The sequence below is a fragment of the Drosophila navojoa genome, chromosome X, assembly GCF_054131105.1.
Source record: "Drosophila navojoa isolate 15081-1374.11 chromosome X, UAZ_NAV_1.0, whole genome shotgun sequence".
Classification (NCBI taxonomy): domain Eukaryota; kingdom Metazoa; phylum Arthropoda; class Insecta; order Diptera; family Drosophilidae; genus Drosophila; species Drosophila navojoa.
Genome location: NC_142895.1, coordinates 2,930,267 through 2,958,048, shown reverse-complemented (window position 1 = coordinate 2,958,048; position 27,782 = coordinate 2,930,267). Strand labels below are relative to the sequence as shown.

At 41.7% G+C, this 27,782-nt stretch overlaps 3 protein-coding genes across 4 annotated transcripts; 2 read left to right on the top strand and 1 right to left on the bottom strand.

Annotated features, from left to right (window-relative positions):
- The first annotated feature begins 4,911 nt into the window (after window positions 1–4,911).
- On the top strand, window positions 4,912–18,575 carry LOC108656221 (uncharacterized). Its single transcript, XM_089263143.1, has 6 exons — window positions 4,912–5,139; window positions 15,209–15,566; window positions 15,717–15,833; window positions 15,901–16,211; window positions 17,380–17,539; window positions 17,609–18,575. The coding sequence occupies exons 2-6, from the start codon at window positions 15,367–15,369 to the stop codon at window positions 17,769–17,771; spliced, it is 951 nt and encodes a 316-aa protein (XP_089119269.1). The 5' UTR covers window positions 4,912–5,139; window positions 15,209–15,366; the 3' UTR covers window positions 17,772–18,575.
- A 12-nt stretch (window positions 18,576–18,587) lies between these two features.
- LOC108656230 (type-1 angiotensin II receptor-associated protein) lies at window positions 18,588–24,594 on the bottom strand. Of its 2 annotated transcripts, none has more exons than XM_089263144.1 (5): window positions 24,480–24,594; window positions 23,646–23,733; window positions 23,089–23,235; window positions 19,128–19,197; window positions 18,588–19,023 (listed from the first exon to the last, which is right to left on the bottom strand). In XM_089263144.1, exons 2-5 carry the CDS (start codon window positions 23,691–23,693, stop codon window positions 18,809–18,811), a joined length of 480 nt encoding a protein of 159 aa, XP_089119270.1. In that variant the 5' UTR covers window positions 23,694–23,733; window positions 24,480–24,594; the 3' UTR covers window positions 18,588–18,808. The 2 variants fall into 2 exon arrangements, with proteins under 2 accessions (XP_089119270.1, XP_017963715.1); XM_018108226.3 differs by having other exon boundaries at window positions 24,389–24,577.
- Window positions 24,595–24,964: 370 nt separating this feature from the next.
- LOC108656224 (uncharacterized) lies at window positions 24,965–26,219 on the top strand. The gene is made up of 2 exons (XM_018108221.3): window positions 24,965–25,289; window positions 25,357–26,219. Exons 1-2 carry the CDS (start codon window positions 25,167–25,169, stop codon window positions 26,068–26,070), a joined length of 837 nt encoding a protein of 278 aa, XP_017963710.2. The 5' UTR covers window positions 24,965–25,166; the 3' UTR covers window positions 26,071–26,219.
- The last annotated feature ends 1,563 nt before the right edge of the window (window positions 26,220–27,782 follow it).

Genomic DNA, 27,782 nt, shown 5'->3' with positions numbered 1-27,782 from the left:
TGATGTATAAAGCATATAAATATAAATTGAATAGTTTAATGCATAATGTTTAATTTCGATTCGTTACATCGGATCTTTCGATATATACATGTATATGTAGAGTTGTATGTGAATAATGATAAATAGATATGAATACGTAAATAGTATTTGCATTATTCATCCAAAGTTATGCAAAAATTCCCTCCTTTTCCTCTCTAGCCAACCGCTCACCCATGCAGAAGTAAATATGCGGTGCGCACTCTAAGCTAGTTCGATGGATAATTCTCTATTCTTCTATAGCCGATATCCAGATCTTAATCTAATCTGTAATGTCCGTAGGAGCGGTTAGATATTCACTTAACTGTGTGATTCGTGAAGCGAAACTACATAAGTGCAGTTTATATATACAAACTACAACTAACGATACCTATGCCTAGTACTATATCTGCATCTGTGTATACACAGAGCTACTTATAATTACTAACTAATACGCCTAAACACTATTGTAGCCTACAACAATTTGACATTGGTATCGGCTCGAATGCCCGATATCAAAAAAATCTCAGAATAAAAATATATATAAACAAGTAAGAAGACTCTAGTCGATGCTGCTCGACTAGGAGATACCCTGAACCCTTCAAGCTAAAATTCTTATCATTCTGCACTTCTATTATGCACGCACACATAAATACACATGCATCCACCCTCACGCGCCCGCGCTCTGCTAACTGCGCAGGAAGCAGCGACTGCGCTTGGGCTGCGCTGCAGTGTGGGCAATAGTATGAGAATTTACTTGATGAATAACTTCGTTTATAAACATACGATCTTAATGAAATTTTCAGGGCGTAATTATATGGTGAAAATGTGTGTACATTCCAAAGCACAAGTCTCTAGTACTCGAAATGCGTTTTTTACAAATTGGGGGCGAAGGGGGCGTGGTATCCAAAATCTGTTGATTACAAAATGTTTGTATTCATTATCTCTATATACACAGTAAATCTGAAGTCTCTACGTCTAATAGTACTCCGATGAGGCTCAAAAAACAAAATCAATTTTTCGATTATTCTCGATAAAAAAGTTATCGGATGAGTTATCGAAAAAATAAAGCAAACTCGTACTGCGTATGGTATACACGAGTATGCACACAAAATTTCAGCTCTCTAGCTCTTATATCTTCTGAGATCTCGGCGTTCATACGGACGGACGGACGGACGGACAGACGGACAGGGCTATATCGACTCAGCTCATCGTGCTGATCAAGAATATATATACTTTATGGGGTCTGCGATGATTCCTTCTGCCTGTTACATACTTTTACACAAAAACATTATACCCTGATTTCCCATTTTCAATGGGTTCAGGGTATAAAAAGTATGAAATATGTTTTATATATCTTTAAATTTCACATATCTAGAGAATATATTAGTGCAATGGGAACTTTTAGCCGTCGTCTGCTCGTTTGTATCTTGTCACGAATCGTCTATCGAATGGATCTAACAAAAGAAGCAATTCCAAGAGACTGAAGCAACTTTATAAGGATCTCCAAGCAGTAGATACCATGGACTCATTATACTCATTCACGAAAGTGAAATGAGTATATGGGTTCTGTGCAACGTCCGTCTTGCTGTCCGTCCGTCCGTCTGTCTGTCCGTATGAACGCAGTTTATTTCGGCGCTATTGAAGCTAGAGACTTGAAATTTGGAACACATACTCGTGTATAACTCCGATTTAGAAAATGTTAAAAATTTCCCGATCCGCCCTCTAGGGGCGGGGCAAATCGGAAAATACATTTTCCGATATGCCAGAAATCATATTAGTTGATGAGCTAGAAGGCTGAAATTTGGAATGTAGATCCGTATCGACCATACAAGATTACGAGCTATGGCGGATATACCTACGTCCATTGGGGGCGTGGCAAATCGGATAAAACTGTTTCTCCTAGAGTTTGTAAGCTAGAACGTTAAAATTTTGCAAGTGAGCTAATGTTATGATTCTATAAAGATTGATGAAAACGTATATATCTACGCCCCTTAGGGGCGTGGCAAATCGGACCTGAAGATATAGTGATTTTTCAACTTATGCTATATTTTGGACACTATTGATGCTAGAGACCTCAAATTTGGTATATATACTCGGGCTCAACTCCCAAGACCAAAAAGCTTTGGTGGATATATATCCGCCCATACGGGGCGTGGCAAACCGCAAAAGTTGATATCTCTTAAAGTATAAGAGCTAGAAGCTTTAACTTTGGATAGTTACGTTACAAGTAACCTCCTCTGATACCCCAAATAATATTGTTAGGGGCGTGGCATATAAAAAAAACCCTGTAATTTTGGCCTTACACCCACAGCGCCCTTCCTTATCGATCTGAATATGAAATAGTTGTAATATAATGGAAGCATGACTAGTTTGAAGGTGTTACCATACCATTTTATACCCACTTTCAATGGGTTTTACCACTAACCAGAGAACTCATAGACCGTACACGTAGTCAAAAAAGCTTGCGGCTCTCTGGCTAGTGGTTCAATCGAGGTATAAGGGTACACTTGTCATCAAAGTTACGAGCTAAGTCGATCTGGCTCTTTATGTATGTATGTAGATCCATCCGTGTGTTCGTCCGTATATCGTAAAGATAACTGTCGATAACAGTTTCAAGAGTAGATCCCCAAATTTTGCCTTCATGTGAATTTTATTCAATTTTTATCTTTGTTATATTTTGGATACCGCCCGGAAATCCACCCATTTCCCAGCAAATTGGAATAATGAATTTAGTACACTAGAGTCTGGTGTTTTGGGTAGAAAAGTAGTACAAGTAGAGCTATCAACAATTAAGTACCCATAGTAAAGCCCATATTTGAGTTTGCAGTAAGGAAATATTATTTCCTTGTACATTCAGCGAATCTGGTAGCCGAGCAGACTCGACCAGAACATTGCTCATCAATGTTTCACTTGAGAAATATCCACTTTGTTCGTAAACGCTTCAATACTCTAAGTTCGCTTTGGATTTGCTGTCATCTATTTGAGTCAATGAGGGGGGGGTCTAGCAGTGCCTAGTAAAATATTATTCAGTTGGTTTTTTAGTTTTGTACGCAGTTGATCGAATAAATTCATAATAAAGAATAAATTCTCCAGCAAGATGAAGAACTTCCGACAGATAATACAGCAGCAAAATAGTATCTGCTCGTGTTTTTTAACTAGGAATCGACTGCAGATGCCAAAGGCTATGCCCACCATTCCCGAAGAGGACGAAGAAGAGGCTGTCATCTATGAGATTGTCTACGGAAAGTCTCCGGACAAAATGAAATCTGACGACGATAAACTGAACATGGCCCTACAGGGGATAGATAACGGAGATGACTGCAGCACTTGCTCGAGTTCAGACTTCGTCCTCTCCACGTCGACAAGCGGCGAGGACTCGCAACTTGAATGGGACGACTAACGATGTCTTTTCCATCAATAAACGACGAATCCTCGTTGATGAAAAATTCCAAAAAAATAAGAAAACAAGAAAACATTCGCTAAAAAAAAAAAAATCTAGCGTTCCCGTGTTTCTAAATCGTTGTGCAACCTTTCGGTATTCCTCGTTTCGTTTCATCGCATTTTCCAATATATATTGTTGAAGTTATCCAAGAAATAAGATTCCATTATCCATTCCACACCACGAAAATAGCAAGAACCAAACAATAAAAAAAATTGTAAGTCTTGAAAATGAGTTTCTTTTGTGTTTTCATCCTTGAAGATTGGTTCGTCTGAAAAGATATTTAGTTCAAATTCCGCAATCCTATTAGGAATATAATATTTGTGAATATTTGACAGCAAGTTGCAAATTTCCAGATCATTTATTCTCTTGTTTCCATCTTTAATACTGACTCTAGCGCATTCAAAGATCGAAGATATCGTTCAATCTCTCTAGAACTATTCGCAGTTAACCAAGATTGATGACTTCGAGCTCACTTTAATCAAATTTCAATCGACATTTACTCTTATTTTTTGTCTACATTCGCTTTTATTTAATTCAATTTATTTCCTTTTTGTTTTCAGCCTTCACAGATCTAGTCCATAAATCTTCTTTTAGTCAGCTCGCAACAAAGGGCTTGTAAATGTTTAATTTATCGGCATTGTATAGCCATTTATCGGCTCTTCTTTATTGCTGTGCTTTTCTGTTGTGCTGTCTTCACTTTCGGTCAGGTAGTTAAAAGCGCCCATCTTTAATTGTCTTTCATTTGGCCCACTGTCACTTTTCTTTGGACGTTGGCAGCGACGCGACGCAGCCGTCGACAAGCGACATTGTTCAAGTGGACTTCAAGTGAAATTATGGACGATAAAGCAGTGCGCGCATGTTGTTGCCGGCGTCGCGACTCGCCGCTTGCGGCGCTGTCGGCTGCAGCTAGCCGATCACTAGCTTTCGGCTTCGGCTTGCGCTGCACCCACACGAGCACGCACACGCGCACGCAAACGCACTCGCACTCGCATACAAATGCAGAGCTGTCAAAAAAGTAGTTAAAAAAACAAAAACAAAACGTGCAGCACTTGCTTCTGCTGTTGCTGCGTTGACAGCGGCGACGGCGACGTCGACGGCGACGGTGACCATTGAAGCGTAGCTTTTGCTTTTGACACATTTCTGATGCCGCACAGTGTCACGTGGTCTATTTGTGCGCAGCGAAAGTATACAATTTATGTATTTCACATATCATTTTGTATATTTATATTTAATTTCAGCTGATATATGTATATATATAAATATATGTATATATCTAAACCATAGATAAACACTTTTGTTTCACATTTTGCAATCTTGTGTGAAGAGATTTATCTTTATTTTTTCGCACAGTTGGCTGCGCTGCAGTGCACCACTGTGCCGCTTTGTTGGCGGCTGCTTGAGCATCGGCTTAAACAACTTCGGCTGCAGCCTAACCATCATCGGATCGGTTCGGATCGAATCAGTTGCTGTCTTTGCGCGACGGCGTCCGGTTCGCATAATTTTCGTTGTGCGCATGCGATTTGAAGTTCGCGTTCTTTCGTTCCGTTTTCGTTTTGTTTCGCGTTTCGGACTTTTGAATTTTTTTCGGCGCTCGTTGTTCATTTTTTTTGTTTTTTTGGTTTTTGTTGTGATTTTTAAAAGTGAAACTGACCGACTAAGAGAAAAACCGCTTGGCAAACGTAATGGCAAATAATTAATTCAAATTGCAACAAGTTCTTGAGTGATTTATTAACGTTGCTACCCTTCCCTTCCCCACTGGTTTGTTAGAGCTTAGCTTGGCTTGACTTGGCCTGGCCAAAAGCCAAGATACAGATGTAGATTCAAGATAAATTGATGGTGGCTTAAATGCTGCCAAAGCTCTTATGGTCCTACACATGGCCTGTACTGTGGCCGAGTTTCACCTAAACTGAAACTGGCACAAACACACACACACACACACACACACACACACACACATGCACACTTGTCAGCGGCGCATTAAAAGGAGAGACAATTGTCTGGGAATGGTTAGGGGAATGCCACAAAGCTGCATTCGTCAACCACATCGCATGTGGCAGTTGCAACAACAACAACAACAACAACAACAACTGTAATAATATAGTGACAACAATATTAAGCCCATCATTATGTTTCATCACAGTTTATCACGAGCCATGGCCGTAACCAGTTATCATCATTCAGCATTCGGCCAGTGCAGCATCACTATCATCAACACGATGATGATCATTCCCAATTTCCCAATAGCCCGATTCCCATTCGCATGATTAGCGACTTGATGTGAAGTTCAGCTAGACTGCAACAGGCAATACCCTACCCCAACAGTGCCATGGCTCTATAGCATTTAATCTCTATGTTTATATAAGACTGTGATGATAAAGAGGCTCCAAAAGAGAAGAGAAAGAGGAAGGTGAAAGATGGGCAGACTCATCGTTGACTTAAGACACGCTAAAATCATATGCATAATGATATATGTCCATATCTATATGGTATATCTATATCGTATACTGTAAACTGTGTATGTATATCGTATATTGCATATCGTAAAACGTTTATCGCATACCGTGTATCGTATATTTTACAACGTATATCGTAAAATGTATAATGTATATCGTATATCTAGATCGTCTACCTTATTTTATAGATCGCCTATCTATCTCTAGATTTTTATCGTATATATATATCGTCCACTGTATATTGCATATTGTACATCTATCGCTCTAGACTTGTATCTATCTTCGTATAGACATGACTATCCATTGAAAAAGTCTCTAGCATACCCATCTATATGCATAGACATACCTCGATATGCTCTCTTTGATTCGACGCACAGTGCACTGGCCATAAACATGTTGAGTTTTAGCCTCATTTGCGAACGTGAACACTAATTGAAATGTTTAGACTAAAGGTTAAAAGTTTGCGTGAGCCGCGAGCTGTAATAGTGCGTTAGGTTTACGAGAGACTTGGCTTACTTTTTGGTTCATTTGCTTCGCTCCGAAGGCCAAAGCATTCAAATTAGAGCCGGGCATGTGTAATACTAACGAAGTATGCAATTGAGCCATTCATTTATCTAAGCATAAAAGCTTAATTGCAGATTGATTCCATATCAGCAAGTGTTCCATAGATCAGTCAAGCAGAAAGATTTCGCAATGGGGCGGAAAATGCAAGGGGCAATAAACATTTTTCATTATAGTCGACTCAGAAGAGCTCTAAATTCGTATGTGATGTAGATGAAATCTTTAATTAAGTAACGATGGCATAAATGAGTTCATAAAGAGAGGTAATTTAGAATAACTGAGTGTACGAGTATATGGTGAATGAGAGAGAGAGGGAGAGAGGGAGTGAGAGTGTGACAGAGAGTGAATGAAGGAATGAGAGAGAGAGAGTCAATGAAGGAATAATACAGGAAGATAGAGAGAGAGATGAAGGAATAATACAGGAAGAGAGAGAGAGAGATGAAGGAATAATACAGGAAGAGAGAGAGAGAGAGAGAGAGAGAGAGAGATGAAGGAATGAGAGAGGGAGAGAGATAGAGAGTGAATGAAGGAATGAGAGAGAGAGAGACAGAGAATGAATGAAGAAATGAGAGAGACAGAGAGATACAGAGAGTGAATGAAGGACTAATAGAGGCAGAGACAGAGATTGAATGAAGGAATGAGAGAGAGAGATAGAGATTGAATGAAGGAATGAGAGAGGGAGAGAGATAGAGAGATAGAGAGTGAATGAAGGAATGAGAGAGAAAGAGAGAGATAGAGAGTGAATGAAGAAATGAGGGAATAATATAGGCAGAGAGAGACAGAAATTGAATGAAGGAATTAGAGGCAGAAATCGAGGAACCGAGAGTGACTGAGAAAGAGAAAGAGGAAGAGAGCGAGCGAGGCATCGAGGGACCGAGGCTGACTGAGAGAGAGAAAGAGAGAGAGAGATAAGGAAAAGGACATAGAGATTGAGAGATGAAAGACTTTAAATACAGGGTGAGAGAGAGAGGGAGAGTGAGAAGAGGAAAGACACCAAGCAGGAGACTAAGACTAAGACTTAACTATAAAGTGACTGAGAGACCAAAGAGACTGACAGAATGAGAGACTAAAAATACTGGGAAACAGAGTGAGAAAGTCAAAATGAAGACTGTGAGACGGAGGAACTCAGGGAGAGAAGGAGAGAGGCACCGATACTTCGAGTGAGACTAAAGTTGAGAATGCGACTAAGAGACTGTGAAAATGTGAGCCCATTCAGCACAGCGTGAAACAGCAGTTTGAGCAGCAGCAACAGCGGCAACAGCAGCAGCAACAGCAGCAGCAGCAGCAGCAGCAGCAGCAGCAGCAGCAGCAGCAGCAGCAACAGCAGCAGCAGCAGCAGCAGCAGCATCCACAGCAGCAACTGTTGGCGTCGAGCATCGCTTTAATCGGCGATTCGTGCGCGTTTGGCGTGCTGCTGTGTGTGTGTTTGTTTTGTTGTTGTTGTTTTTTTTTACTAAATGAAAATCAAAACTGGAGCAAATTAACCAAGATTAAAGCCCACAATTAAGCGTGCGCCCAATGTGAAAGTTAAAGCCGCGAACTTGCAAACCAGTTGAGAGCCAAGCCGCGAGCCGCTATTCGCTCTTGATTATGCTGTTGTTGTTGTTGCTGCTGTTGTTGCTGTTGTTGGCGCATCTGCAGCAGCCACTTTTACTGCAACAACAACAACAACAACTTGATAGACAACAGGCAACAAGTTTAGCGGTTCAACGGCGAAACGTCAACGAATTTCGCCCACGGCCGAGTTTTACTTTTTCGCTCGCGAATCGCTGAGCTGAGCTCTCATGCCTCACTGACCTATGTTAATACATATGCCCGTTCGCATTCACTGAAACAAAGAGAGTATATCGGGCCTATCAGCAATTTGAGCTGAATTTCGGTATGTGCCCGTTGAGCCTTTGGGAAATCGGAAATTACTATATCTTTATAGAGCTATTAGGCCTTAAGATCTACTACTACACTATACTACCATTAATAAGTAGTCTAAATGAGGTTTAGATACCTATATAGCCCCTTTGGGCACTCGGGCAGTCTGAATAAAAGATCGATGCTGGGGTAAGGGTTCTAGAGCTGTTCCTTAACCTTACTTAAAGCTAATCCAATAATCCTTAACTGCTATCTTTCTTATATACAATCAAACAGTTGCACTGGAAACGTTTATCAGACACTCGACGGCAAAGAGCTTATAAAGTCCCGCTCTATTTTCGCCTGTCAACTGACGTAGACCAGGTATTCCCTAGTCGAGCATACTCGACGCACGCCCTATTTGCCTCTTTTCATTTCTCATAATGTTCACTATGTTTTTATTGATGGCCTATGCAGAGCTTTGCACTTTTTCAAAAAGTTCAAGTTGTACAACTGCCCGCTCCCCCACCCAAACCACTTAGCCATGTTCAAGTTGGCCAAGTCTCGTTTTACTACCCTTGAAATTGGCGACAAAAAGTGCTTAATGCTTCAGGTGACGGGTTCATAAATGTTTCGAAAACATGACATGCACTCAGTCAGCATTGCATTAGTGGGAACTGACCTCAACGCTAGTCTATGGGAACTGGGGATTGTTGAGAGCTGGAGGTTAGAGAATCGGAATAGATGTATGTATAGGGCCTAACAAGAGTCATGTTAGGACCTATACATACATCTATTCCGATTCTTGATATACTATATACATATATAAATATATAAATATTATAAGATTACTAAATCCAAAATATATACAGATATTCTAATGAATGGACCATAGAGAATTCGGGTTCCTTATGCCTAAACACGAAGCATTTTATGTACTTTTGAATATCATAGATTCTTCCGATGTAGATCTATTCAGGTATTGTGGATCCTCTGGGATCCTCTGATGAAATTGTGATCTAAAATAGAGCCAGATTCACTCTAAGTTTCTATTCGAGGGTTTGCTATGAGCCATGAAGGGCATCTCTTAGTTCATCACATTGCTTCATTTCTTTCATTATCATTTTCGCTTTGAGTTCCCCCATTCCCAAATTTGATATCGCAATTTGCATATGTTTTTGGGCCTCAACGTGGCTCTGGCATTCGGGTTTTCGGCTTTAAGGCTTGCTGCCATTGTGTTTCACTCATTTCCTGATTGTTGTCGGCGCTGTTGCGGCTTTAATTGTTCTTTGTAATGGGGCTCACATACATAGATCAGATCGTCTAGCTGTTAGCAGGAAATCGCAACACGAATCGCTCAACTATGAACTTTTATTGTTTACTCCGAAATGGGTCCGAAACGTGGGCCAAAAACGAGATTTACGCGCATCTAATTATGATGTCGAGCAGCAGATTCTCAGCAGATACGTCTAGATCGCATCAGCTGGTCGGTATATTTCTCTCTCTCTCCCACTCTTTCGTTGCTTTCCCCCCTAGTTCTATGTGCTTCCTTCGCTCTCTTTGTATCGCCTTCTCTCTCTTATCCTCTTTTATATTCTCCTCATTCGTTTACTCTTTAGTTCTATATCTCTTTTTCCTTTTCTCTTTGCTTTTTATATTTCGCTCTTTTTCTCTGTCTCTCGCTTTCACCATCTCTTTTTCTCTCCTCCGTCTGTTATTGTCTCTCTCTCTCTCTCACTATGTCTTGCTTTCACCATCTCTCATTCTCACATCCGACTGTCACTGTCTCTCTCTCTCTCTATCTCTCTCTCTCTCTCCGTCTCACTCTCTCTTTCGTGTTCTCCTGTTTTTTGCTCTTTACTCCCTTCCCTTTTTCTTCCTCTCACTCTCTATATCTCAGTCTGTATCTCTATTTCCATCTCTCTCTTACTCTCTGCCGCAATCTTTATCTTTCTCTCTTCCTCGTTCTGTTTCTATCGCTATCTCTATCTGTCTCTTTTGCTATCTTCTCTGTCTCTATTTTTCCCACTCAATCTGAATGGCTTTCATTTCATCTGTGACTCTCTTTCTTTCTCCTTCCCTCTATCTATTATCTTCCTTTGTTCTCTCATTCTTACCCATTTCTCTCTCTCTCTCTCTCTCTCTCTCTCTATCTATCTCTTTTGCTATCTTCTTCTTCTCTGTCTCTATATTTCCCACTCAATCTCATTGGCTCTCATCTCATTTGTGACTCTCTCTCTTCTTCCCTCTATCTGATACCTTCTCTCTTCTCTTATTCTTACCCATTTCTCTCTCTTCCACCCTCTCTCTCTCTCTCTCTCTCTCTCTCTCTCTCTCTCTCTCTCTCATGACTGATTTCACTATGATTTCCTCATGTTATCTCAAAAAATCTTCATCACTTTCAGTCACATCTCGTCTGGGCTTCCATTAGCCTAGTCTCAGTTTAAGGTGTCAAGTGTTGGATAACTGCGCTTGATCAATACATCAATTGTGCATGTGTGCGTGTGTGTGTGTGTGTGTGTGTGGGCGTGAATGCGTGAAACATGTTAGCAATGCCAACTGGCAGCTGTTGAAGATTTGTCAACGACATGCATATGTCGGTTCACATTGTTTACATTGAAATCGCGCTGAAAATCATTCAGCAACAACAACAACAACAATGGCAGTAACAACAACAACAACAACAGCAACAACAATGAGAGCCACTTTCACTTCATTTCATTTTAGCAGCTCCCGCTGCACTCTTCCCTTTGGGCCTTCGCCTGTCTGCCCTCCCTTGCAGCTCACACTCTCTACTCCCCGCCCACTTGCTCCCTGCCCCCTGCCCCCTGCTCCTCTCCCACTCTTCTTCGTCACTTGACCATTGTCCGCTTGCGTAAACTTTCGTGTTGCGGACCTTGGTCGAAATCAAGAGAGCAAAAACAATAAAATGAAATCATAATAAAAACTAAAACAATGCAATATTTTATATATATATGAATATATTTGTATATATGTATATACATATGTATGCTATGTATATAATCATAAAGGTGTTTTTTTTTTACCTTTATGATTAACATGTTTCGTGCGTGTGGACAATTTCGTTTTTTCATTTATTTTATTTATTTTTGGACACCTACTCCACCTATTTCGCCTTTTCCCTCCATCTTGTGCTCCTCCTCCGCGCAGCTCTTTATGAAGTACGAAAAATTTCACAATTGAGCAGCTGGCCCAAAAGAGTTCAATTAGCCACGTAATACGCAGTTAGTGCAGATGATAGATGATAGAAATCGTATCTGAGAAGTAAAGAAAGGGGGAGGGAGAGAGATGATATAACAATAGAAGCAGAAAGAGAGTTGGAGAGCGAAAAGTAGAAATACTTACGAATAGTATAGTTCGTAACGCCAGATAGAAAGAGAACGAGAAGCAGAAAGCAGTAAGACCGACAGAGAATAAGAGAGGAAAATAGAGAAAGAATATGTGGATGAAAAAAGGGAGGGATAAGGAAAGGAGCAATAAGCAAGAGAGAGAGAGAGAGAGAGAGAGAGAGAGAGAGAGAGCTGAGAGACGAGAGAGAGAGAGAGAGAGAGAGAGAGAGAGAGAGAGAGAGAGAGAGAGAGAGATAGAGATAGAGATAGAGATAGAGATAGAGATAGAGATAGAGATAGAGATAGAGATAGAGATAGAAGATAGAGATAGAGATAGAGATAGAGATCGAGATAGAGATCGTATTTAGAGATAGAGATAGAGATAGAGATAGAGATAGAGATAGAGATAGAGATAGAGATAGAGATAGAGATAGAGATAGAGATAGAGATAGAGATAGAGATAGAGATAGAGATAGAGATAGAGATAGAGATAGAGATAGAGATAGAGATAGAGATAGAGATAGAGATAGAGATGAGAGATAGAGATAGAGATAGAGATAGAGATAGAGATCGAGATAGAGATAGAGATCGAGAAGAGATAGAGATAGAGATAGAGATAGAGATAGAGATAGAGATAGAGATAGAGATAGAGATAGAGAGAGTGAGAGATAGAGATAGAGATAGAGATAGAGATAGACGCAGATAGGAAAAGAGTGAGAGAGAAAGTTAGTTAAATCAAGTAGCTTTAGAAAAACTAAAAACTCCATTTAAGAAGAGTTAACTAACATCATTTCATGTGTGGCTCTTGAGATATATCTACATAAATTTAACCGGATTGAGTTTTATGAAAATTAAATGCTAATGAAATACCCTGTAATTATAAAAAAGCGTTTTGGAAATGAGTTGACAGATAGATGGAAATAAATCTCATAGATAGACAGATGAGAGACAAAAGAGAGAAGAAAAGAAAATGAAAGTAAAAGTAAAAGTAACTTCCAGAAGCAGACAAGTTCCATGGAAAGTATAGCCATGGAAGTCTCTACATATAGTCTGAAAGATCTACAAATTTGTGAATCATAGGCACAGAGAGCTATTAGGCATGAATAAGTTACATAGGTATCTCTCATCTCTGCGAACTCGGCAGCTATAGGATCATATAAGATCACAGATTAAAGGGTAAGTGCTAGTCGTGCACGTGTCGACAGCTGCTAAAATAATTAATGCATTAATCTAGCTCTCGCATAGTGTCATGAAATATTTAGTCATTCCGCTCATGAGCTGGCCCCAAGGTCGCACAGTAGCTAAACCAAAACTTTATTCATTTCGCACAGTTCTCTTTCCGCCTGTGCGTTCGTAAAGGGTATTTCAGGCCTTGAATCTGTAGTTGTCAGTTGCTATGCGATGCCATATAGAGTGAAAGAATTATGTAGATAGATAGATGTATTCGGAAATCGCTTTATTAATCGTCATACGATTATTATGAGGAAGTCTCTGAAATCTATCTAATCAGCTTGGATAGTTTGTTAGAGAGGCATAAGTATGTATGTAGATTGGGTAAACAAATTTATGACTGTCTGAGTAGTATGAGAAGGATGCCTCTAGATGTACCCTAGGCTAGCACATATTTGCTCTACTGAAGATCTGCAGTATTTTAGACTGTGCCTTAGAGTCTGACATGCTTAAGCAAGAATCGATTTGGATTCCAGCTAAGATCTTACTTGAAGTGCTTGATTTCAGGCGCTTCAGACGTAGACGTCCTGGGCCTAGTCATTATTTATTTAGAGACATTCACATTAGAACGTTCCCTTTTATCAATATCTCTCTAAGTAGACATCTCTCATGTCATTGGACTGGACTGGATAAAATCGCTTATTGAACGAATACACTTGACTTTGCCGGTGTTTAGTTTTGTTATACCCTGAGCCCATTGAAAATGGGAAATCAGGGTATAATGGTTTTTGTTAAAAGTATGTAACAGGCGGAAGGAGGCGTGGCAGACCCCACAAAGTATATATATTCTTGATCAGGGCGACGAGCTGAGTCGATTTGGCCCTGTCCGTCCGTCCGTATGGATGAACGCGTCGCTCTCAGAAGATATAAGACCTAGAGACTTGAAATTTTGTTTCCTAGGTCCGTGTATATCACGCGCATATCAAGTTTATCACTAAAAATCTTACTTGTTTTGTATTGATCTTTATTCTTCTGAGCCTGGTCTTATATACCCAGACTCCTGCATATTTTCAACCCTTAAATCTAATGTAACTATTGCTGAGTGCGTAAGGCTCTGGGCATTGGGCTATTATATTCTATTATATTATACTATATTAGCTACTATCCTAACGTTGAGTTCGTAGGGCTTAGCGCTCGTCTCTTACGTAATATGACTCTGGCGTTGCAAGGGTTGGTCTTCAATTGTCTATTTATACGGTCCGTATATGTGACCCTTATCGGAGGCATGTATACAATCTTCATATATTCATATGGTCATGCCTGAACACTTATAATATAATATGTCAAATTGGAATAAATTGGCGTAGCGTAAATATTTAGTTGCATTACGTCGCGTATACGCAATTATATTTAATGTGCAGCATTACGTATACGCAGCGTATGACCATTAATGCAAGTGGATGTAGATGTTGGTGTGTGTGTGTATAGGTGTGTGTGTGAATAGGTGTATGTGTGTGTGTGTAGGTGCAAGTGTGTGTGTGTGTGTGTGTGTGTGTGTAGGTGTGTGTATGTGTGTGTGTGTGTATGTGATTGTAATTGTAGGTGCGTGTCTCTAGAGAGTCTAGAATTTAGTATCCATAGGGTATGTGTGCATGTGTCTGCAGTGCATGTGTGTGTGTACAGGTGTGTGTACAGGTGTGAGTGTGCGTGTGTGTATGTGTGTGAAGTGTACGTCTCTTCACCTCCAGACTGCATGTGTGAGTGTATGTAGATGTGTGTCCCTATAGAGAGTCTAAAGCAGAGTATCTCTAGTGTCACTATCTCTAGAGAATATGTGTGTATCTGCCAGCGTGTGCGTATGCGTGTGTGTCGCTAGAGCGTCTAGTGTGCGTCTCCTTGGGCAGAGTCATTGAAACGGCAACAACACGCAATCGCAATGCAAATAGATTCGGCCTTAGGATGGGCAGGAATGGGGGAGCATTGGGAAGGCAAGGCAACGAAGGAAAGGCCCAAGGCGTCCACTTGGCCAATGCCACGTTGCCACATGGGCTGGGCGTTGCGACACACGTGAGCGCGAAAGGGTAGACACGAGGGCTCGTCCGGCTGCCAGCTGACGGCCAGCAGGAGGCGCTGTGAACCCGCTCAGCTGTGCGCTGTGCGCTTGGCGCTGAGTGGGCCAGGCCTCCAGAACTTTGACGAAATTAATAAAATATGCTACAATAAACATGAGCGACAGCCGGCCGCGGCCCAAACAGTTAGAGCCGGTCCCAGCCAAGCGCCAGTCAAGCTAGCTAGCAAGCCAACAAGCCAGCCAGCCATCAGCCCCAAGCGATTGCTAGAATAGTGAATCTTTGTTTTGCTTCGAGCAGGCGACAGCGAATCCATTTGAGGCGGAAGACTATGCCGGTGGCATAGCTGGACAGGCGACGATCTTAACTGGTCAATCAAACGAATCACATCAACAGCTAACATATATCTATATATATAGAGAGAGAGAGAGAGAGAGCTATTGGGCGTAACTGAGGAAATGCGTCAGCACATCAAGTTGCAGCTGCTTGGCACGCTGCTGTTTAGCGCGCTGCTGGGCTATCTGGGCTCCTCGGTGGCCTTGGCGAAGCCAACGCTGTCGTTTAGCCTGCCGCACGGCCTGCAGGGATTCCCCTCGTTTCAGTCGTTCACCCAGCAGATCATCGAGCAGCGCAGCTTGCGTCAAATGAAGACGTACAGGTGAGTGGATTCATTAGTAATCCGAGAGCGTGTCGCGTCGATAGGCGTTTCACTCAACACTAGTCACGTCCTCGGCCATAATTGTAATGCCCGTCGGGGCTGGCCCGCTCACACTCCCTCACTCTCCCTCTCTCTGTCTCTCCCGTGCAGTGGAAAGCGCGTTAGCAACGATTCGCTGATTATGATATACTATCACGATCTGACCATAGCCGTCACTGAGCTGGGCCCACAGAAGCTGCTGCTCGGCTGCGAGCTGATCGAGATCTAGTAAGTAGAGCTCTACAACGAGAGAGAGAGACGGCACTCGTCGCTCACCTCTGCTCGTCTCTTGCAGCAACGAGAAGGAGGGCAAGATGCTGCTCGATGGCCTCGCCCAGTACAATCGACCGCTGGAGATCAAGTTCGAGGAGATGCTCAAGCTGATGGATCAGTGCGAGCACGTCGACAAGTTGAGCTACGCCTCCAGGCTCAAGTACAAGTCCAGCGACCAAGGCACCGAGCGCAGCAGCGGCAGCGAGTCGAGTGCTAGCGCGTCGGCCAATGGCAGTGCCGGTGGTGCAGCGGGTCAGGATGGCGTCACGCTCAAGCTGGCCGCGAACATCTTTCCGCGCAGCCCCTTCTCGCTGCTAAGCGGCATCATACCAGGTAAGCGCTGCGAACTAACGAGTTGTTGAGCTAACGAGTGGATGAGCTAACGAGTGGATGAGCTAACGAGTCGATGAGCTAACGAGTGGATGACCTACTGATATAACTGGCGAACCAGGCTTTGGTCATCACCTTATAAAGGTGTTTGTTTCTCGTCGAGTTAGTAACTCGTTGATTTTACTACTCGTTGCTAGTTAACACACTCGTTACTTATAGATCTATACTAATTTCCATCTGGTTCTACAATACTTTGCTTATATTATCGACTAAAGATGCTGGTAAATCTAGTTTCTTCTCATTTAAGTCACTCGTCAGTTTGGTTCTCGTTAGTTTAGTTACTCGTCGATTACGTAAATCATTTGTGTTCTTGTTTCTCGTTAGTTAAGATACTCATTCACTATGTAAATCGTTGACCTAGTTGCTTTTTGAGTTACTTGTTGGCTTTACGCTGCTTTATTTAGCTACTCGTTAGCTCAGCTACTCGTCAGTTTTGCTCAGTTGAATAATTCACCAATTTGCCTACTCGTCAGTTTGCTCATTAGCATATCTAACTCATCAATTTGACTCTAGAATGTTTAGCTTTTCGTTAGTTCAGTCACTCGTCACTTCAACTACTCGTCAGTTTGGTTATCGTTGGTTTAGGTACTCGTTGATTAAGTGATTCGTTAGCTTAGCAGCTTCTGAGTAACTCGTCGGCTTTGCTCGGCTCTGTTTAGCTACTCCTTAGCTTAGCTACTCGTCAGTTTTACTCAGTTGAATAACTCGTCAATGCGTCTACTCGTTAGCTTAGTTTCCTTTAGTTTCAATACTCGTTAGCATATCTAACTCGTCAGCTTAGCTAGTCGTTAGTTTGACTCTAGAAAGTTTAGCTACTCGTTAGTTTAGTCACTCGTTAGTTTTTCTCAGTTGAATAATTCGTTAATTTGCCTACTCGTCAATTAGTTTCCGTTTCTATCTAGCTCGTCAGTTCTCGTGGCTCTAGAAAACTTTAGCTACTCGTTAGTTCAGTCACTCGTCAGTTCAGCTTTGATAGAAAACCTTACTCGAATGTTCTCTCGCTAGTTCAAGCACCAATTTCTCTGAGTTTTACTCGCTATACTCATATTACCTAAGCAACTCGCTAACTCGCTCTAACTCTAACTCATTCTCTCGATTATTTTTCTCGCAGGCACCAAGTGGTGCGGCACTGGCGACATTGCCGAAACGTACAGCGATCTGGGCAGCGAGATGGAAATGGACCGCTGTTGTCGCCAGCACGATCTGTGCCCCGTCAAGATACGCGCCTACCAAAACAAATACGAGCTCATGAACGACTCGCTCTACACAAAGTGAGTGACGGCCTCTAACGAGCATATTCCCTGATCTATTTATGTATAACACTCTCTTCATTTCATTAGATCTCACTGCATTTGCGATGATATGCTCTTCTCGTGCCTGAAGATGACCAACACGTCCGCCTCGCAGCTAATGGGCTCCATTTACTTCAACCTGGTGCAGGTGCCCTGCCTGGATGGACGCAGCAATCAATACAAGTTCCGTGCGGCCAAAGAGGGTTTCTAGGCGGAACTTTAGCAAAAGTTTTTCATATTTGACTTCGCCCTCTTTTGTTCTCTGTCGTCTCCTTGTTGTTATACCCTGCAGCCATAGCGAGTGTGTATTGAGGGTGAGATATGCTTGACGAGCTTTAGCTTTAGTCTGTCTATCCGTTTGTCCCACTGTCTGTCCCTGTCTGTTACGTCCGTCCTTGCGTCTTTTCTTCAGTTGCGAGGAATCGATAACTAAATCGAATCGATAACTCAACTCTTCTAGTTTCCACTTATGATAGAGCTTCACCGATAACTTTAGATATTTCTAGAGAATATATAGACCTATTTGATACACATGGCATGGCTTTCAGGGTACCTATTAGTCGGACCCACTCGACTAGACCTACTCCTACACTCCGCCTCTCCTTACTATTTGTCTATTTTGCGGGCTTGTACATATCAATATTTTGGGCGCTACTTCAATTATTTATTAAACAAATAAAAACTATTTAGGTATACGAAGGCGTCAGGCCACAAATTTTCTTATATACTAGATATAAAATGCTATAAATCGAATTGTTTGTTGTTTTTATTTATCAATTTACCCTTTTCGTTGTTTTGTTGTATTTTTGGTTTAAATATTATATAGATAGAGATAGACATATATATATATATAGATATAGTTATATACATACATATATATCTATATACACTTGTATTTGGATGTTGTTAGCGTTACTACATATATAGATATATATAATACATATACATATAGGTTAATCGTTACAATTTGTCTTTCAAGTTTATAGCTGAAGTGAGAGAGATAGAGAACAAAATGTATCTGGCTAGACTACATACATTTCTACATATCGGCTTTCTTTAGTAACTCTCTTAAAGCTAGGACATAACAAAAAAAAAATATATATATATTCATTTATTGTTTTTTTTTTTTAATAATAATTTTAATAGAATATACTCGTGCATTCTCGGTTGCCGGTTAGGAGTATATGAATGGGGCTTATTAGTTTTCGCTTTCAGCTTGCTGTGGGGCCTCGGAAGCTTGACTCCAGCTTAGAAAATGCTTGCCACATTGGGTCCCGGCTGCGAGTTGGTCGGTGTCGGCTGCGTGGGACGGTCTATGTCCTGGTAGCTGCGCTGCTGATTGGTCGGAAAGACGGAGCCGCTCTGCAGACTGCCGCCGCGCGTATTGAACTCCCGATAGAGCAGGATGACGCTCAGCGGACGCAAGATGAGATTGATAATGGTAAATGCAACGGCCCAGCCATCTAGAAAGATCAGATGAATATATATATACACACATATTATATGTATATAGTTCATGTAATGGGTGTAGTGCATGGCAGAGTCTAGCCGGACTAGTGCTACTTACTCATAAAGTCGAAACTAATGATAATGCTGACTATATCAAAGAATATGCTTAAGGCATCGATCACAAGCGCCTGGAAGATATAGAAGACATGCATGGCATTATGATTAGGGCAATGTATAGATTGTATAATGATGATTGCATTTGCTGATAGCTCTCCACTCGCCGCACTCATAGCTCACAGGTCGGCGGGGGAGCGTGAGTCAAGGCACTTGCATTCACCTTGAACGCTTGAACTTTAACTGGCCAAAGCACGCACACACACACACACACACACACACACACTCGCACACTCACGCCTATTAGCCGGACACACCTTTACGCCCGCTCAAGGTGTGTCTCGGGGTCAGGTCTGCAATTTCGCTGAATAATGAAAGCGATGCCCATTTGCACTTTCGCCGTGCAAAAACAATGGCAATGACAGCATGTAATTAGCACCAGCTGCAGCGAGTAGGACTACTCGTTGCTTTTTGCACTCGCCGCTTTTGACCAGGCCAAAGGCTGTTGGTTGGAATAGTAAGTAGACTTAAAAGTCTGCGCTTGCCCCTAGAGAGGGTCTCTAAAGAGGGTAGCTCTACTCGCTACACGGTATGTTAAGTATGTGTTACTCGTTACTTCTCAATGGATATTCGTTAATTGTTAATCGAAAATCTTGAATCGTCACTTGTTACTCGTTAGTCGTTAATCATTACTCGGAACTTCTTAATCGTGAATCGTTACTCGTCACTCGTTTTTCTTTACTCCTTAATCGTTACTCGTTATTCGTCACTCGTTATTCGTTAATCGTTACTCGTTATTCGTTAATCGTTACACGTTATTCGTTACTCGTTAGTCGTTATTCGTTTCTCCCTAATCGTTACTCAATAATCGCTACTCGTTATTCGTTACTCATTACGCTTTCATCGTTATTCGTTACTTGTTAGTCGTTAATCGTTAATCGTTACTCGTTAGTCGTTACTCGCTACTCGTTAGTCGTTAATCGTTACTCGTTGTTCGTTACTTGTTAGTCGTTACTCACTACTCGTTAGTCGTTGCTCGCTACTCCTTAATCGTTACCCATTGATCGTTACTCGTTATTCCTTACTCGTTACTCTTTCATCGTTATTCGTTATTCTTTACTCGTTACATATGACAGCCTTCGTGCTGATTAGCTCAGCTCTAATATAAACTTTACCCCTTATCACTTTCTATCTCTTACAGCGAGTATGTCTACTCGCAACTTTCGACTTGTTTTATTGACTTAACTATTTTAAGCACCATCCTTTGACAGTGTTGATACTGCTTAATAAATAGATCTAATTCAGAGTATTCTCCTTTTTACTCTCACCTCTACTCGGCACTTGTTACTCGCTACCTATTACTCGTTTCATTTACTTAGTTTTCTTAATACAGTCGAGTCTCCATAGTTCGAAATGGTTCGAAATGATCTGTTTTTTTTTTTTTTTTCTATTTACACAGAAATGCGAATTATCGAGAATTATCTAGAATTGACTACTTTCAAGGGGATCGAATTTTCCGATTTATCGCAATTTCCGATTCAGTAAGATTCAAATTTTCAATCATCAATAATAAATTTTAATGGTTTCTAGTTCTTTGCTCCGAGCTTTCACAATGAGTAGCTCTATTTGTTACCTTTAGCATAGCCTATTTAGCCTGTTTACTCTTCTTACTTCTCATTATTCGTTGCTTTTCAGGAATACCCAGAATTTGCCTAGCTTATACCAGAATCTTACATTTCAGACTATGAATTGAATAGAAATCTACACTTGATTTCCATCCAAGTTTTTAACGTAGTCTACTTTCGGGCTGGCATAAATATTATAAAAGTACAAGAGAAAACTCAACAGCTCTATAATATTTATATGTTCATATATATAATATATATTTCATTGTAATCAGCTTTATATGAAATACATGAATCTCTTCGAAATTCCAAGAAATTAGAAATGTAATTGAAGGTTTCGTTCGCATTGACAGGCAATTCATAGAGCGCCCCCTCCATTTGAGTCGTAAATATGTAATGCTTGCCTTTTCTACCCACTTTGGATGGGGGTTACATTATATTTTTATATTTTTCTTTCACTGCTTGGTGCCATGGGGGCGGGACGGTGCGATGGGGGTTTGGGGTCAACGTTTGCCCTCCGCATAGTTGATTAAATGGCGTGGCTAATGGTTGATGGCCCCGGCCAAGTCGCCTAGAAAAAGGATCCGCTGCCTAACTAGAGGCCATTTCCAGGCCTCCTTTCGTGTGACTGACCGCAAATGAAATTGTATTTTCAAATACCCTGTAGCATGATGGCAGAAGGGTATTTAGGCGCCAGCAATGCCTCACTAAAATCTTAATAGTTTTGGTAAAGCCCATTCATCTGAAATTTTAGCTCAGAAACTGCTTTAGAAACTTTCGAAACTTGGATGCCAGCAAAGTATCTACTTGATTGAGCTGTATTAGGTAATACCCGAGTTCCGTCTATTGGCAGGGGTATGTGCTAGTCGGGTTAGGTTTTTCACTTTAGAGCTCTGTGCGTGGCATTGGGCATCGCGTGCGTTACGACAGCCTAGCCACAGGCCGGGATTACGAGCCTTTTGCCCATTTCGGGGGCTAATGTCAAAGTTGAAATTGGCTCAGAGTTTTGGGCATGGACACGCTAACAGCCTGCGAGAGCGCCGTCAACTCTTCCAGTTGTCCGATTTGCATTTAACAGTAACAGTAACTGTAGCCAAATCTGTATAAGTATGTGCACATATAGGCCCCCATAAGCAGCACTACCTTAGCCGGGGGCGGCTGACCAAATGCGTCTATAATTAGCATAGCTCCACGTCTTATTTGCGCTCGGGTCTTAACTCTTGCTCAATAGACCGCCATAAGCTGCAACTGCAAGAGCTGCTAAGTGTTTGTGCATTTCTCTAGGGGATTACGTTACTCAAATGGCTTATCTGCAGCTTAGTGGGGAATAGTCTGAATCATAAGTTACACAAGAGCCGTTGCAATTGGAGAGGTTGAGAGCAAACGTGAATCATGCTTAATCAGAGTTTTCTTTCAATATCAAATCACTAAAATGCTGGGAAATGCAGTTTCTCCATTAAAAAGGAAACTATATACAATAACAATAAATAGAAATTCATATACAATCGCAATCTTGATTTTGGCTGATTTAATTTCATAATTTACTATAAATATTGTTTCATAATATCCACACAAAGACTGGGAAATTGACGTTAAGTAAATAGAACTTTCAAGAACTTGCATGGAAATCTAAGGAATGGTCAATAGAATACTTCTATAGGGCTTTGATATAAAATGTAGGCAACTTTTTGACTTGAATTTCAATGATATAAGAACTAAAGATAAATTATATTAAAATGGGCAACGCAACAATCTTATCTCATGCCGCACCGCATTTAGGTTAAGAGATTAGCTGGAGAAAAGATCGGAGATTTTGGAGCAGAGCTACAGTGCCTCCAAAAAGTCGTAAGTCGAGCACCGGCCGCTGCAGGAGGTCTGTGTAAACAACGCGGCTCGATATCACTAGAAGTTGAGAGCATTATGTATTTATAGTTTAGCGAGCGTCGACGAGTCGAGTTTCTATGTTAATTGAATGCTCAGATTTCGCCAGAACCGGTTCCCACATATAAGGAAAACCGAAATATAATGCGAGTCAATAGCGAATGCAATAAACAACAAAACTAAATAGACGCAAAAGCAAATTATAAATTAATTGCCAACTGATGAGCTGAGCGTTAGCTGTGTGTGTGTGTGAGCGAGAGAGAGACAGGGAGAGCGAGAGTGGGGGCGATACTTTCACCATTGTTATCAGTCAGCGGCTTTGCATATGCAGACGCCAGCAGACTGATAAGACGCACTGTATGCGTCAGTCGTGATTGAACTGGGTGGCAACGCTGCTAGACGAAAGGCGAAAGTGAAGAGCGAGAGAGAGAGAGGGAGAGAGAGTTAGTTGAGTCTTACCGTTTGCACCGCCTCAATGGAATCCTTGGAGTGTATCGCCCAGAACATGGAGATGATGAAGAGGAAATTGTAGAACTCGTAGGCGCCATGACCCCAAGTGCCGAGCATTGCATTCGATATGAAAATGAAGTGCACAAAGGCAACGACCTGCAAGAAAGAGAGAGAGAGGGGGGAGGGATGGTAGAATGTTAGCTTGTCTATGAAATAAGCAGCTCAAATGAAGCCCCACAGTGAAGTTGCAAATTGTCTGCCACAAAAGCCGACAACATATCGAATAGCATCTGCGGTTGCGTCGCTGCACTCCGGCCGCTGCCCGCTGCTCGCTGCTCGCTGCTTACTGCACTCTGTGCTAATAGGCAGCGCAGCGGCTGCAGCGGCGGGGGGCAGCGACTGAGCGCAGCGTTATCTAACACTGGACCGGCGCAGCCCACTAAGTGAGAACATTCTGCCGCTGCCACTGCCGCTGCCGCCGCTCTGCTGTTGACTGGCTTCAATGGCTGTCACGCCCCCAGAACGTCCACACGCCCACACCGTGGTCCCCCCCCACTCATATTTACCTTGACGCGCACAAATTGGGAGCTCATGAGTTCATTTAAATCGGTCATTTTGACGCTTCAACAAATGCAGCTGCGCAGCCGTCGACACCTGTTGCCAAGCAAGAGTAAAAAGGAATAGAAGTAGGAGTAGACAACAACCGTTGTATCGCTGTCGCTGCTGATGTCGCTGTCGCTGACGACACTGTCACTATTGACTGCGCTGTTCGCCTGTTTGCCAGCTGTTCCGTTATTTTAGTACTGTTCCACTTTTCACTCGTTGCTGTTGTTGTCAAATTCTATTTCTCTTTTGATTGGTTGAACGCACTTTGCCAAAAAGAATTCAACACGCACAAACACGCAAACACGCTGCTGCTATAAATACACGAACGCACGCTCTCACACACACGCACACGCACACATGGACAGTATGCAATTGTAGCCGCGCACTTGTTGGTCTTCAATCTCGGTTCGGTTCGTTTTTGTTGTTGCTGTATTTTTTGCACAATTATTTTTAACGATTGCAGTCGCTTTTATCGTAGGGCGTAAGCACCAAAAAAAAAAAAATAACAATAGCAACAACAATAACACACAAGTGCAGCGCTTAATCAAATTCAACTAGGAGAATTTCCAAAATGCCATCAATAACAACGACCAAGACAACGACAACAACAACAATGCACACAGTGCGCCACAAGTGTCAACGAATGCAATGATAGGGAATACCACACGAAAAAAAAATTTTTTGTTTATGCAGCTTCGTTTACTGGTTGATTAACTTTATTTCACTATTTTAAGAATAACAATAAAAAAAAATTTATTTATTTATTTTTGTGGCACACGAATAGAGCGCTCGACCTTATTCAGTTTGCAGCTGAATGTGAACTGTGCATGGGGCAGCGCCAATCGACCAACAGATGTGTGAAAAAAATAAATATATACACATGTGTGTGTGTGTGTACAAATAATAATAAAAAAAAAAACAGCTCAACACGAACGGACCCCCAGCGACGTCGACGTCGGCGTCAGCGTTGCGGTGGCGTAATCAAAATCAGTGCTGCACAACGAGCGCACATGCCAGGGCGGCAGTAGTGCAATGTATCGATAGTTGGCTGTGCTGCTGGCCAACAATATCGATGTTTTCAGCTATTGTATTTTATTTATTTTCAAAGCATCTAATGTGAGGGCAGAGCCAAAACTGAATTTTTCATAACTTTATTAGCTGACCAAATCAGTAATTCATTTGAATCATCTATAAAATTAGTGAAACTATCGTATGATATATTGCAGCGCCAGTAAATTCAAATTTGAATTCATTTTTGTAGTGCTGTAAAATGTCAGTTTTAGTCTGGGATATTTACACACAAACACAACACGTTAATTTGAGCAGGTTTTTTAAAATTTTCCAAATCCCACGATCTGGCAGCGCCATATACACGGTTATCTAGCCGAACACACTGAAGGAGTGACAGAGATAGAGAGTAGGTGCGACTGCTGATAACGTTCGCTGTGAATTGTGGTCCCATTGTGACAGTCGACAGCGCCATGCCGAACCCTGAAGAAGGAGATCAGCGTATCAGTTTGGAAAGGAAGCCGATTTCCGCAAAAACCTTCATTAGCTACAACATGGTGCACAAGCTGGAGTGCAAGCCGAAGCGCGAGATATCCGTAAGCCAAAATTAAATCTTATTCAAGAGCATAAATATACATGTGTATCTCTAACAACCTTATCTAGCTGCCCGTGCTAGCCGGCGAGACTACGACGGACGGCGGCGAGCCGCAGCCGCCGAAATACCAATGGCAGTCGCCCAGCATGCTGATCGTGTTCGAAGGAGGAGATCTGAACAGCGCCCGTCATCATCTGTTGAGCTCGCTGCACGATCCGTTCGGCAAGCATGCCGTGGCCACGGTGCTCATCCAGGAGAGCGTGCGCGATGTGTTCATTGAGCTGCTGATCCAGAGCATGAAGCCGCTCGACCCGAAGATCTACAATCATCCCAACTACGTGCGCTCCAAGGCCAAGCTGGCGCAGTGCAAGGCCGAGACGATTGTCGGCGATCCGAAGGTGGTGCCGGCGCATGCCTCGCCCACACTGGTGTGCGATCTGTCCGACAATTTCCTGGGCGACGAGCCCACTGGCATCATCATCATGCACACCTTCCGCACGCCCAGGGACGCCACGCTGGTGCTCAAGAAGGAGACGATCAAATACGGCTTTGTCAGCATCTGGAACGAGAAGGTGGCCAGCGCCTACGAGATTTGCGCCCTGCTCAAGAACGACATCTTCATGATCAACTGCTTCAACGTCGACCTGACGCCCATTCTGCCCAAGGGCGATAGCTTCACCAACGATGTCAGGATCGAGAAGGGCTACCACTACGAGCGCCTCATCCTCAATCATCAGCGCAAGATCATTGTCTTTGCGGTGGGCGCGATCTTTGCCAATTGAAATGCCATAGAAATACTCCAGTATATATACATATATAGTCCAGTATATATGTATATACATTTGTGTACATATTGTGTATACACATACACATTCCAATTTCTGTTTTTTTTTTTTGTTTTTTTAAATACAATTGTATTTCATTTGCTAAATTTGTTTCTTATCAGATTAGTTTCTTCTTATTAGATAAGCAACAGTTGAGCTGTTATTGCTGGCGCGTGCGTCGATGACTGACTAGCAGATACCCTGCATGCGCACAAGCAGATTATCTCTGTTCAGGTATGCTCGACTAGCACATACTCTGTAATTGGTGGATCAGCAAATATCGATATATAAATATATCGACCTGTTCGTTTTGAGAATAAGTGACCTGCCAATACCCTGTAGGCATATTTTAATGTAAATAAAATGCAAAAAACAAAGAACAGCTGAACATGCCGACTAGCAAATACCCTGTAGGCATATTTTAATGCATATTTATTTGTATTTTCTAACAATGAACAGCTGAACATGCCGACTGGCAGATAACCTGTTAGCAGCACATCCATATAACTTATATACCCCACTTAACTTCTAAGACCTATCAATGATGTGTGTGTATGCTCTACAACACTTTAACGTGCTTAGAAACAAATCGACCCCACTTATTTGGCCACATTTTCAATGGGCATCGACTCACACTCTTTTCGGTTCAGGGGGTGTGTATTTGTTTGCTCAACTAGGTCGTTGCCATCTGCCAAAATATATAAAAATTTATATATATTTGGCATGCCTCAAGCGTTTCATCGGAGCTTTGCCCGATTAACAGTTTCTATCTAATTAGATGACTCACTAAAATATAACAATTATTCAAATGCTAATAGTTCGAATAATGCTAAATGAAAGCCAGCAGCTGGGTCAAGTGTTTTCTCATTAAACTTGGCAACTCGAATACCCTGTTATATACACACATATATGTATATACATATGCATTTCATTGTATTTCTTTCGACGAGGGCAAATTTCACATTTTAAGCAAGAACTCGCTGAGAACCAGTTTTCAGCAAAGATTTTTATACATTTGAATGTCAAAGATGCGATGTGCCAAAGTCAGAACAGCAGACGATATCATAACTGCGACTCGAAGATAAGATAACTTTATTTTTATCTATGAATGTATTATCATATATATTGTATATTTACCTTGATATATTAATATGACTAAACAAAGAATTCCTTATAATCTAAGATAATAAAAAATGATTATAATAATACATTTAACGCAAATAAACTTTAGCGTAGTCATTTGTAAGGCGTATGGCATTACATTGAGCAAAGCGTATTCAATGTTCGTTAAGCTTACAACGGAACTTTTCCCGATTGGCTGCCCCTTTTAATGAATATGCATATGTATGCATTTCGTATTGCGCACTAACAGTCACATAGATATGCGCACACTTACACATCGCTGAGCGTGTGTACGTGTGTGTGGGAAGTAAAACTAAATGTAAACAATGGCAAAGTATTAGTTGCTGAGAGAGAGCCAAAGAGAGCGAGCGCCAGTGAGCATGAGAGCGTAGAGTGTGTGAGTGTGAGTAACCATTCACTTCTTGGAGTTGTTGCTGCTCTACTTTCCTAAGCCAAAGCTGCAGGGAAGAACGGGAGAGACGAAGAGTAAGAGAGAAGAGAGCGCGCGCGCGCGCTAGCAAGAGAGTGTGACAACAACAAAAGCAGTT